The sequence below is a fragment of the Heterocephalus glaber genome, unplaced genomic scaffold, assembly GCF_053883595.1.
Source record: "Heterocephalus glaber isolate CG9 unplaced genomic scaffold, H.glaber_assembly_v1.0 deba00001586, whole genome shotgun sequence".
Classification (NCBI taxonomy): Eukaryota; Metazoa; Chordata; class Mammalia; order Rodentia; family Bathyergidae; genus Heterocephalus; species Heterocephalus glaber.
Window position 1 is genome coordinate 3314025 of NW_028258364.1, and position 13288 is coordinate 3327312.

The following is a 13288-nucleotide window of genomic DNA, read 5'->3' on the forward strand; positions in this document are numbered from 1 at the left end:
TATTTCATGGATAGGATTACATTTATGATCTGGGAATGATTTGAACTGAGGCTTGAATACATTCTATTTTTTGATGGTTGAGTGCATTTCAAAAGAAAAGGACAGTTTAAGGAAAGAAAATAGCAAGAAACTTGGAGAAAATGACATATTTGTTCATCATGAATGTGATATAACTTGTGGGAATATGAAGAAAATTATGAAGACTTGTCACAGGTGCTTTGAGAAGTGTTTTGGAGAAATGACAAAAGATGAAGAATTAGATTAGCAAGCAACATAGATACCTAATTGCATTCAGGAAAACACTAACAGTCCACTAAGTCACTGCTTGCTAGAATATGAAGATATTGTGGTTTCTGCCCTTAGGAATTCAGCCTAGTCGGAGAGATAGATGATTATTACAGATAAGTAAAAATATACATACTTTATGGTAAATATCACCTGGGAAAGAAGGGATGAATTCTGGTAAGGATGCCTCAGAAAGGTTTTGAATAAGCTAATATAATTAAAAAGTGAGTAGAACACTTGGCACGTAGTAAGCATTCAGATATTAATTCAGTCTCCTTATGTGTTAGGATTGACACTTTTTTTTTTTAGTTGAGAAGGTAGGAAATGAATAAGAATGAAATGTGAGTGAAGGTCCACAGTCCTTTAGAAAAGGGAGTTTAGGGAACAGGGATGTAGGGGGGCTATGGCTTAGAATTCAAATGATGAAAAGCAGAAGTAGTGATTTGATGTTTCAGAAATAGCACTGACAAGTAAGGTAAACACCGTCTACTGAAACGAGTGAGTGTGAGAATTCCAAATGATGTGACAAAAAAAAGCCATGTTGGTACAAAGTTAGGGAATCTGAGAAACATAATTTAAGACACCAAAGGCTTTTTTTTGGTGGCAGTTGGATAGACACAACAGGAGCCAGATACCTGGCTATTGATAAGGTAATTATCCATGTAGTTTAGATAAGAGAGATGATTATGGACTTGAAATAGGAAGTAGGGAGAAAAAGTATATGCTTACAAATAGAAGAGAAGAAAAATAACCTGCATACTATACATTTTAGAGTAGAATAATTGAAATAAGATTCAAACACACAAGTAAATACTGAGTATGCATGGATGCATGCATACAGTCTATACAGACACATGTTGTCTATCCATTCTTCCAAAATATGAATATAAATATGAATATATTAAAAGATGTCTTTTGGTATTTATGATCCCTGAATCTTGACTACTTTAGTTTCTGTCTCTTCATCCACATCTTCTTTCTCTTTCCCGTGTATTTATTCATCTTTATGTACATATGTCTTTTTCTTTTTTAAGGTCAAGTTTTATGTCCCTGTATACCCTTTCTTTGTCCTACCTTGAGTGTACTTTCTCTTAATTAGTGCCATTTTTTATTCCCCTTTACCTGTTTTTTTCTTTTTCTGTTGTGGTATAAAACTTAGAAGTGTATTTTTACATAGTACTAACTGAATACATTTTTTACTCCAATCTAAAATTTCAAGAGCCCATAAAAGACTCATTTCTTTCTCAAAAGAAACAAAACCTGTTTTTCAATCTTCGTGGTTCTTAGTTGTTTTTATACATTTGTGGTTCATAATAGAAAAATAATTTTCATTCCATTCCACATATACAGTCTCTTTGAGTGATGCTAAACTTGCACATGGTGCAAGATTAATCATATTAAGATGGAATATTTGAAAGATAAACATTCAAGAATGTTTTCAAATCAGGGGAAGAGAAATTATAGCTTAAAGCATTAGAACATTATTTCCCAAGTACCACATTGCATAGGCAAAAAAATGTTGTGTTGGTAGGAACTTTATCATCAAGGACACCTGCCACCAATATTTTTCAGTCTGCAGAACAAATATGTGCTGTTACACTGCTTATTAGCACATATTAACTTTTTTTCATATCTTCACCTTTATTTTTCTTCCATTCTTTTTTGTTTGTACCATATTTAAATATGACCCAAAAAGTTCATATCATTAGTTGCAGAAGTTAATCAAGTTTACATTTTTGCCTCAAATATATTTTCTATAATGTCTAAGCACATATTTGGTTTAATTATGTGTATAATTTGTAAGTCTTTATAAAATGTTTTTGATAAATGTCTAAATGTGCAGAATTATCTCTGTTGTATATACACCTATCTCGGTGAAATGTAACTTGGCTGAAGATCGCAGTTGAAGATTGGATTGTCAGTATAAAGGAAATATCTGTTTTAATGGGGATTTTTTTAAATGAACAAAATAGTTTTTCTTTTAAAGAAATTGTCCCAAACCCTCAGTTATTTAACCTCTTTTAGGTGGGGAGCAGCCTATTCCTCTCTGGAATGAACATGATGGAACAGCAGATGGGGATAAACCTAAAATTCTCCTCTATTCCTTGAACTTGCAGTTTAAGGTAACATTTAAATAATAACAATAGTTTTGGAAGTATCTTCCTAATTGATTAATCTATGCTTGTCAGAATATTCATGTAGCATGTGAACTACCAAATAGAAAAAAATAAAAATAAACTATAATCATATCAACTTAGGAAAAAGCTTTAACAATTGTTTATTCTTTAGGGCTTTTTTTCTATTATGTTTTCTATCTTTCTTTGTTTTGTGGTACTGTGGGTAAAATCCAGGACCTCATACATGCTAGGCGAGCACTCTTATCACTGAGCTACATCCCCAACCCCTCTATCAGAATTTTTAAATGTGATCTATTTATGCATTTTCATTTTTATATACCTTTCCATATCAGAATATTTAGATCAATTTTATTTCCTTGAACAGCTGTATCATATGTATCATTTAACTACTGTCTTCTGATAAACATTTAATTTTCCCAATTACTTCTGTAATAGTATGTACTGGAAACATGTACTAATAAAAATTTTAAAATTTACTCTGCAAGAAATATTTCGTATATTTGTCCAGTTAACAATATTTTAGGGGCTAGGAGTATAGCTCAGTGGTAGAGTGTTTACCTAGCATGCCAGGGGTCCTTGGGTTCAATCCCCAGTGTGCAGAAAAAAAAATAAGACTCCACTTGAAACTTTAGTGTTCCCAATAATTAAAATACTAGTGTTCCTGGAAGTAAAAATCAGCTAGGCATGGTGGCACATCCCTATAATCCCAGTCCTCAGAAACAGTCTGGAGGATTATCGTGGGTTTGAGGCTACTTAGTTCATTCCCTGGGAGACTCTGTCTCAAAAAAAAAAAAAAAAAGTAAAAATAATTGTTACAAAATAATTAACAGTTTTTAAAATTACAATTAACTTATCCATTTTAGATAAAAAACACTAAAGTGAAATTTTGTAGCTAAAAGTACCCTGCTAACATGAGAAGAATGCTGTCAGGTTAATCAGCCCTTTAGATGTACCCTATGTGATGTACATGTGTAAAACATCAATATTGTATTTATGATATGTTGAAAGAAGATTGAATTTGAGTAAGTCTACATTATAGTGATTGAAGATTCTTTTTTTTCCTCCTAACATATCTACTAGGGTATTCAAGTAACAGCCACAACTCCATCCATGAGAGCTGTGAGATTCGAAACAGGATTGATTGAATTGGAACTTTCTAATCGACTTCAGACCAAAGCATCACCAGGAAGTAGCAGCTATCTGAAATTATTTGGCAAATGCCAAGTGGATTTAAATTTGGCATTAGGACAAATTGTCAAACATCAGGTGTGTACAGAATATATTGATATTAGAATTGTGTCTTTTGAATTTTCATATCAATTTGAGCTACTTTAACTTACATATTACTAGATTTACAAAAGTATTTGTATCTAAAATTTCTGATTTTAAATTGATGAAAACTCACTTAAAAATACCTTTACATTTTAACATTTCATTGAGTGTTGTAGCAGAATATTATTGTAGTTTAGTGCAACCACGTGAAACTTCATCCAGTATGTTCATAAATATTTGCTTGTAATTTTTTTTGTTTTTTGAACACATTTTTATTGCAGTGCTTTCTACTAACATTAGTGAACACCTAAAATGTTAACTAATTTTATAGCTTAACTATAAAATATTGGCAAGTGTTACATATGACAATATTAAATATGTAAAAGACAGCAGTAAATGAGATTATCTTATAAAATTGAATTCAATTGTTTATTGGGAATTTTTAAATTTATTTTTTCTTTGAGTTTTCTTTTGCTAAAAATCTGTAAATTTTAGCTTTTTCCGCTCTTTGATTTGAAGAACCAATGTTTAAAATGCCAGTTACGCTTTAAAAATTAAATGGGTACATTAAAGATTATGTATAGAAAAAATGAACAAAAATTTCTTGTTTTCTCTAAAAAATGTTAATTTTTCAAATGGAAACATGTTTTGAGAGGAGAGAGGATCGAATTATTTTGACACATGTACTACATTGCCATTCAAAATATGAACCTCATCCTAGCTTTTGTATGAACTTTATAATTTTATATTCACCTCTTGTTTGTTTATTGGAATTCTGGGGATTGAACCTAGAGCTTCACACAAGTTGAGGCAGATGTTCTACACTGAGCTATGTTCCCAGTGCCATATTTAACTCTTACCTAGATTCAAATTGTGTATTAATTTCAAGCATTTATGGTATAAAATATAAGGAATTTCACTGAGTTAAAATGGTCTGTAGTTCTTTTGGTGAACAATATAATTAGTCATGTTTAGTTTTTCTAATTAAAACATTTTCTGTTACTTGATTGATCTTTAAATTTCATTCTAGGTTTATGAGGAAGCTGGTTCTGATTTTCATCAAGTTGCCTATTTTAAAACAAGGATTGGATTAAGAAATGCCCTTCGAGAAGAAATCAGTGGTTCTTCAGATAGAGAAGCTGTGCTTATTACCTTGAATAGGCCAATTGTTTACGCACAACCTGTGGCTTTTGATAGAGGTAAAATTAAGTCATTCATAACTGTTTTCTAGGATTTAAAAAGCTTTCATAGTGCTTAATAAAAATTATTTGTAGTTTAATAATGTATGTGTTTGACAGGTAAATGTCTCCTAAACCTAAAATGTGAGCATTGCAAAACAACTTCCTGCTCAGGCACTTTATAAGTTATTTATATTCAAAAGCTATTTTGCTGTCTACATGGATGAATAGGAGTGTCAGATTCCAAATTTTAATTTTAATACTAAAGTTTTAGTTTGGCTAATTTTCTTGTGTTTTGGCGCTGTGTTTATATATTCATCCTGTAACCATTAATTGTATTCAGCCTAGAGTGGAATATAGAAATGGACAACAGGATCCTTACCCTCAGAGAACCTAGTCCAGGAGAAAAGAGACCAAAGTACAATATGAAGTGGAGTTAGAGATGCATATTCTGGAATATGAGGGAGTCTTTTAATTTCCTGTTCTTTTTAGAAGACAAATTCTTCATTTTGAGTTAGGACTTCACCAGAGAGACAATGAAATGAAAGCTTCTTTTATTTACCTGTGTATCTTAAGTGCCTAGAACAGTCCTGGGCTTACAGTAAGAACTAACAACATTTGTGAAATGAGAATATGAATGAATGTGTGTCAGCAACGATCTAAGAAAATGCAGCGGCAGCTTTCATTATAGAAAACACTGAGACAGAAGACTGTATTAGATGGCTTTCCCCTGTAGTACAGTACCTGACACCCACAGTCTAAAGGAGGAGAAATAGCCAAGCATAGTGGTAAGTGACTGTAATCCTGGCACTGAAGGAGGCTGGGGCAGGAGGATAACAAGTTCTAGTCCTGCCTAGACAACTTAGTCAGTGGTAGCAAGATACAGGGTTCAGTCTCCAGTACCACCAAAAGAAAATTAAAAGAGTTTAATTTGGCAGAGGTTCAAGGAATTCAGTCCATGGACAACTGGCTCTAAAGCAGAAACATCATGGCAGAAGGGCATGACAGTGCAAAGCTGCTTAGTTTGGTGGCCAGAAAGAAGAGCAAGTGAACAAGAGTACCAGCGAGGAGAGGGCAAGGGACCAGAGACAGACTCCAACATCATGCCTCTTTGTCCCACCCAGACACAAGGAGAGGTGTGCTTTGCTAATTGCCCCAAGCAAATCCCAAGTGAATCAAGTTAACATTCCACCCTAACACAAAGATGGGACAGGTAGTCTAGGTAATATGCATTGAGCAAATAAGGCTAAGTCATTTTTTGAAGAAATTTAAAATTTGAATTGATAATAGACTTAGGCTGATGATTAGATGATAAGATTTGTTTGTTAGAAAATTACTCTTTTAGCAATGTTATGGATAATACTTAATTTTGCTATTTCCCATGCATGTTTTTCATTTTGATTTTACCAACGTTCATCAGCTTTCCTTTTTATATTTTATTCAGTACTGGCAGCTGAACACAGGCCCCTACACATGTTAGGCAGGTGCTCAGTCACTGAGCTACATCCCCAGCCCTTTTTATTTTTTATTTTTTGATAGGGCCTCACTAATTGCCCAGACTGGTCTCAGATTTACCATACTCCTGCCTTAACCTCCTGAGTAGCTGGGAGTACAAGAATGTACCACTGTGCCCAGCTCTCCTGTAGTTTTACTGAAACATGCTTTTAAAAAAGAACTTTCTACTCCTGGTGTCTGTGACACAGTTCTTGCTTTTCCTCCTACTGCACTGAAACTTCCACTTTTATTTTCTTTTTAGGATTCTCCTATTGCTGCTAGGAAATGATAATTTTCTTTAAGATTTCTTTCTTGTTAAGAAACTCATATGTCTGGCCTTATTCTGTAACTCAGATTCTTTTAATATATATTCCTAACATTATGTACCTCTCCTTTATTATTCTTTTTTTAGTAGTACATGTTTGCAGTACATGCATTTTACAGTCATCTTAGGGAGTGAAAGTGGTAATAGTAAGCTCTATAAATAAGGCCAGGACCATGTCTGTTTTCATTTGTTATTCTCTTATAGTGCTTAGAGTATAATAACCATTCTAAAAGTACTGATTGAATAAATGAACCTGGATTTTCTTCTTCCTATTGCCATTGTGCCATCACCTGTTTTCTGCTTCATTTTTCATTTGTTGATGAAAAATGTTGACTGTGTCCCCATAGATCTAATTGTAGTGCTATGGTTTTCTGGAAGTAATTTTTATTAATAAACAGTATTTTGCACTGTTGAGGTTTGCTTACCATGGTAAACCATTTACAGTGTTGGTTTTAATTTTCTTTCTACCCTGCCTTAATTCTCAAAAGCTGTGCTATTTTGGCTGAATTATAAGGCTGCCTATGACAATTGGAATGAACAACGAATGGCTTTACATAAGGATATTCATATGGCAACAAAGGAAGTAGTAGATATGCTACCTGGTATCCAGCAAACATCAGCCCAGGCCTTTGGGACTCTCTTCCTCCAGCTGACTGTGAATGATCTGGGAATTTGCCTCCCTATCACAAATACTGCACAGGTATAAAAAAATCAAGTCATATTCCTTTTATTCCAGGATTAAAAGCCAGACATTTCTACTAAGCATTTCTAAGGGTTTAAAGTACAACAAACTTTTCGGGAAAAGAGTTTATAGCTTGAGTTTAGTAGATGGCGAGTAAGGTTGAACTCCTTCAGTAATTATTCATCTATAATTGACTCATGTATGACTTTTCTCTGAAGCACTAATGATTCCTAATGGTGGTAACAAGGGCTCCAGGGGAACAAAGACGAGGTGAGGAGGAGGAGGGCAGAGGGAAATAAGTAGAATAAAGATATGCCATGTATAGGAACCTAATAACCTCAATGAATACAAATGAAAATTGGGATGGGGAATTAGAGGAGGAAGGATGGAGGGTGGAGGGAAAGGGGTTAAAAAAAGAAACAAGCTGTGGGATATACTACCCACTCCCCAAGATGATTGTAAACTGCATGTATTGCAAACATATACTAATAAAATTAAAAAGTAAAAAAAAATAAGCTTAGTGTTCAGAATCTTTTTGTTTTATTTTTATTTTTTTGCAAAATCATCTCTGGATTGGATTTGTTTATAAGATGAAAACAAAGGGACATTTAATACTACTTAATAATTACATCTATAATGAGACAAGGAATTCTGACACTCTTTTATACTGTAACAGTGACAGTGAAACTTCTAAGTTATATGTATACCTAGATACAGTAAGAATAGTTTCTTGATAATTTTAGGATGAATTCTCTGGAATTGCATGCACATGTGTATGAGCAAGAAAATTCTATGAACACCTTTCAGGCGAAAAAGTAACTGTTATGATAATGAAATATAGAAATCTATACTGTTATAATTTACCTTAAACAGCCTCTGACCAGTTAGGTGAATTTATTTCTTAGGCGAAGTTCTGTTAAGAAAAACTACTTTGAGGATGGACAACATCAGATGTGTTTATGTTTCAAGAATTAAAATGTGGTAATTTTTAATGGCTGATAGGGCTAAGAATGTGTAATCAGAGTGCTCCCCACAGCTAAAGCAGAGGCTAACTATAGAAAAAGAGATAATTAGCTCTTTGTAAGAAAAAAATCCACATGGCAAGTGCATTTCATTTGAGCAATTTAATTTTTAAAAACTATCTTTGCAAGCTATTTTATAATAAAGATATCTAAGTTTTACTCTTTTAAGATATTTGTTCCCATGAGTCCTATGAAAATTTCTAAATTTAAAAATTGACACCTTTTATTTTTTTCTTTTTTACTGTATTTTGCAGTCTAATCACACTGGAGACCTTGACACTGGTTCTGCTTTGGTTTTGACCATTGAAAGTACTCTCATCACTGCTTGTTCTTCGGAGTCTCTGGTTAGCAAAGGACATTTCAAAAACTTTTGTATCCGTTTTGCTGATGGCTTTGAGACATCATGGGATGACTGGAAACCTGAAATTCGTGGAGATCTTGTGATGAATGCCTGTGAGTGTCTTTTATTTTCTGTATTGTGGTTTAGAATTTAAAAAAAAAAACCTTCATTTATAAAACTGAAGGATATACAGATATAGGACTATGTGTACACTTCATGAAATACAGGCTGTTTTTTCTACCTAAAGGTAACAAAGCATATTTCAACAGATTGGGTAAGTAAACCAACAAGGCATTCTTTTTGGTGATAAAACCCTTAAAATTTTGCTCACTGACACATTTTTTTCTATAATGGATTCATAAATGACTAGATAAAGTATTGTTGTTCTACAAGGATCTTGAAAGAAAGGAATAAATAAATATATAAACCTAACTCAGGGTAAACATAGACTAGATTATAAATTTCCAGGACCAGGAACTCTAGCCTTAAAGTTGATGTGAATAAACCCATATATACAAATTTGTAGGAATACACAGTATAATGGGTAAATTCCTTGAATACCATATTCTTTAAGGATTGAATATAACTAAAGCAGTGTTTATGTGCTATTTTGAAGGTAAAATGGTTTGTTTTTAATATTTAAAATGTATAACAGATTTGGTAATGCATCATTAATCTTAACACTAAAAAAAATATTTGAGGATTAAAAAGTTTGTGAACTCTCAGCCAATCTTGAAATCAAACACAGTAATAATTACTTTTTTAGAAGGTGGTATGCCATTGTTTATACAATTTTTCCTCCTATTAGTAAAGGAAAATCTTTTTAGTTCTGGGCTTTCTTTGGGAGCTTTCCATTATTTTCATAATACAAATTCCACTTTGAGCATTCAGTGTTGACAAAACTTAAATGAAATTATAGGTGAAATTCTTGGTTTCCATGTGTAGGGAAAGAAAAAAAATACCTCTTCCTTTTACCTTTTTAGGTTCTCTGTTAGGCCCCTGTAATAAAAGACAGAATAATGAGGAAAAAACATACAAATTTATTTGGTACGAAGTGTTTGTGTGTGTGTGTGTGTGTGTGTGTGTGTGTGTGTGTGTGACATAGGAGCCTTCATGAGAAAATGAAGACCCAAATAAATGGTTAAGCCCGAGGTTTTACACTAGGTTTGATGAGTAATAGTGAAGTCATAGTAAAATGGGAACAAAAAAAGGTTTGGACTAAGGGTAGTAAACTGAGGAAAACTTAACAGGCCTGTTTGTTCGGTTTTTTTTTCAGTGTCCCTTCCTTTCTCTGTAGAAATAAAGGTTCTCCTTTCCTTTGGGGATAGAAAGGGCACCACTCACAGGAGTCTAATGATCTCCTTCAGAGGAAGTTCAGAGTCCTTTCTTCATCTTCTGTTTCTTAGATTCTATCAGCTTAAAATATTCAGTATGCTAAAATGCCGTATTTTGGGAATTTATGTTGTGAACCCCATCAGATGCTTTGCATTTTAGATAATTCATAGGCAATACAGAATTTTTCTGAAATACCTTGTTACTAAAAAGATTAATACCTAAGTATTTGACTATTAGCAAAAGAAATAGCCTTTGTCAGAAATCATTTTACACAATAGTTATACATGTTTTTAAAAATCATTATATTTATATCTTTTTTTCTTAATTAGAGGCAAAAAGGCAAAAGTTAATTTAAACATACTGATTTTTGAGGTAATATCTTTTACATCATTGCATTAAAATAAATAGAATAATTGGAAGGAAAAGAAATATGCCCTTTTCTTAATAGTTTATCTTAAATGAAAAGATACATAAGATGTAGGAAATAAAAAGTATGTCTCAGACTCAAAATCAAAAAGATGTATTAAAAATGAATAAATAAGTCACTCCAATGTACATTCTGCCAACAATGCAAAATGTTAACATGCTGATAGTTTTGATAATAAAAATAATTTGAGCTTCAGAGAATACTAAACTGCCTACTTTTGTAACCTATTTATTTGAGTTTCTTAGGGAGATCAGAAGAAAGATGGCAGAATAGTTATTTTACTGACATATTATAAGAATTCTAGGGCCAGGGATTTAGCTCAGTGGCACCAGGCCTGCCTTAGGAGCGCAAGGTCGTGAGTTCGATCCCCGGTACCAAAAAAAACAAAAACAATTCTAAGTGATGAAATGAGCAAATTAGTTTAGTAGTTTTACTTTTAATTAGTAGTAAATTTATTTGGATATAGCCTACATTTAATACTTTTGACAGTAAGTATAGGGTAGAAAAATAAGGAATGATCAGATTATTCCTTAAAATTATTTTTTTGCAGTCATTTTAAAAACATGCCTTAGGAAAAAGATGACTTCATGAAATTTCCTCTCTAGGTGATAATGCCTTTGGGTAAATGCAGTAAAAATTAGAAAGGATAGGTGTAGGAGCAGTTCAGAGGACCATGTAAATAGTAAAATTAGTCCCATTTCATCAACATGTTGACAGGCAAGCTATATAAACCATCAGAAGTTTGAAGGACTCCAAACTGTCTGTTAAAACCTGGGTAGCACTTGGTTATCAGAGCAGGAAAACTGCCATCCTGGATTTAGACCACTGGTTGGTCCATATCAGCGTTTTGTCTCATGTAGAGAACAGAAAGAGCCTAGCTCCTTTCCTAACCCTCATCTTCAAAGTCCAGATCTCCCAAAGATCTTAATAATATTACTTCATCATGGCTCTGTATTCTGTGGATTTATGTAATGATTTTTAATCTTGTTATATAATAATCTGTCATTTCTTGGGGTGGAAAATAATGATTTTCTTTCCCCGTTTTACTTACTTCTTACTTGTTTTACTTGGCTTCAGAAGGCTTGCTTTACATTCTGGCATTCCTCAGTTCAAAAGACTAAATAATCTTTATTTGTTGTAGTTTATAACCACAATTATAAAGGTAAATTGAGGGTATCTTTGCCCTAGAATCAGATCTGTTTTTTTTTTCTTTTTAATTTAGAACTTATATGTGAGACACAAGTAACTATATAATTCAAAAATATAATTTAGATTTTAAAGTAATTGGTAATATCATTTTTATGAAAATATACATTAGAAATTATTACTTAATAACAAATTCATCCTCACAAACTAAACTGTAGTATGTTTACATTGGAAGGATTTTTCTTTTTTGAAAAATTTCAAAGGAAAACAGATTTAACATCAAAGTAGCTAAAAAATGAATGGCAAGCCCAAAATTTACATTTGAATACCAATTTAGGAATCAGAGGGAGCTGTGAAAGGACATTTTCCTTTAAGACTATGTTTTGTCAGATTTAGACTCACATTTTAATTTCCATTATTACTAAGAAAAGTCTTCTCTTTAAATTTGTTTAAAAGTTATTTCGAGAATTTATTGGTTAGAAGTGTTGAATTCTATTAACCTCTTTTTGGAAGCTTAAATTAGCAGATTAAACTAGATGATATTACATTTTTCATATCTAAAATGAGTAAACTATTCTAGGATAGATCCATGACCTTGAGATGCCCATGCCATTTTTTTCTCATAAAATGTTCTTAGTCAAGGAAAAGACAAAACTGATGGATCAGGTCTCTGACATAATGTAGTAGTTTTTAGTTAAAAGTTATTTTTAATATTTGCATTCTGAAAATAGTACATTCATGATAGCACACATTGTCATGGTATCTTGAATGTTCATGGAGAACCATGTAGAATTTCAGTCAATCAGATGTTGTGACTCTGATAAGAAAGCCTCATGGAAAAAGTAAACTAAAACTGCAGATAAACTGTTAAAATCATAGAATAGAATATTATAAAAGAGAATAAATCTAGTCATTAAGATAGCAATTTATAGATTAAGGACTGAAACCTACAGAGACTAATATTTCTATTTGTATTTTGATAATTGTGTGCAGAACTGGAGTACATGTTTAATCCATAAGTGTATTTTTATTGAAAACCACTTTGGGGCTCATTTTTGTACAGGTGTAGTTCCAGATGGCACCTATGAAGTATGTTCAAGGACTACAGGACAAGCAGCAGCTGGTAGGTTCACATTCACTCTTACTTTTGCTGCATATGTCTGATAAAATTCTAACTTTAGTTTAATGGCAGGAAGATCTTTTAGCTAATCTAGTGATTGCTAATTTTTAAAAAGAACTTTCTCAATAATATTAACATTTGTATTTAATGATGAATTTTATTAAATACCTACTGTGTACAAGATATACTGCAAAATGTTTTGGGGAAGATTAAGATGAATCAGATACAATTTTCATCTTTCATGTATTTAAATTCTGATGATGTAGTTAAGGAACATTTGGAAAAATTCCATTAGAATAGTGACACATACAATAATTATTTAAAATTCCAACTGTATTTTGATATACAGTAGGAAAAGAATATTTCCAAGTATGGGACCATATTGAGATCAGAGAAATCTTTGTAGAAGACTAAGCATTTAAACAGAATCAAAATATAGATCAGTGCTCCTTAAGCAGAAACTAGGAGGTGTGGCAAGAGAAAATTCAGACAGGGAGGATATCATCAGTCATAATATCAAAGCA

At 32.5% G+C, this 13288-nt stretch overlaps 1 protein-coding gene across 11 annotated transcripts in view; it reads left to right on the top strand.

Moving 5' to 3' along the window:
• The window catches only part of Bltp1 (bridge-like lipid transfer protein family member 1), a 241252-nt gene that overhangs the window by 186876 nt on the left and 41088 nt on the right, over positions 1–13288 (top strand). For all 11 annotated transcript variants that reach the window (XM_021236449.2, XM_021236454.2, XM_021236453.2 and 8 more), the window contains 6 exons: positions 2311–2408; positions 3504–3689; positions 4726–4894; positions 7181–7392; positions 8651–8849; positions 12708–12767. In XM_021236449.2, coding sequence (XP_021092108.2) covers positions 2311–2408; positions 3504–3689; positions 4726–4894; positions 7181–7392; positions 8651–8849; positions 12708–12767 — 924 coding nt within the window. The remainder of the gene's footprint in view (positions 1–2310; positions 2409–3503; positions 3690–4725; positions 4895–7180; positions 7393–8650; positions 8850–12707; positions 12768–13288) is intronic.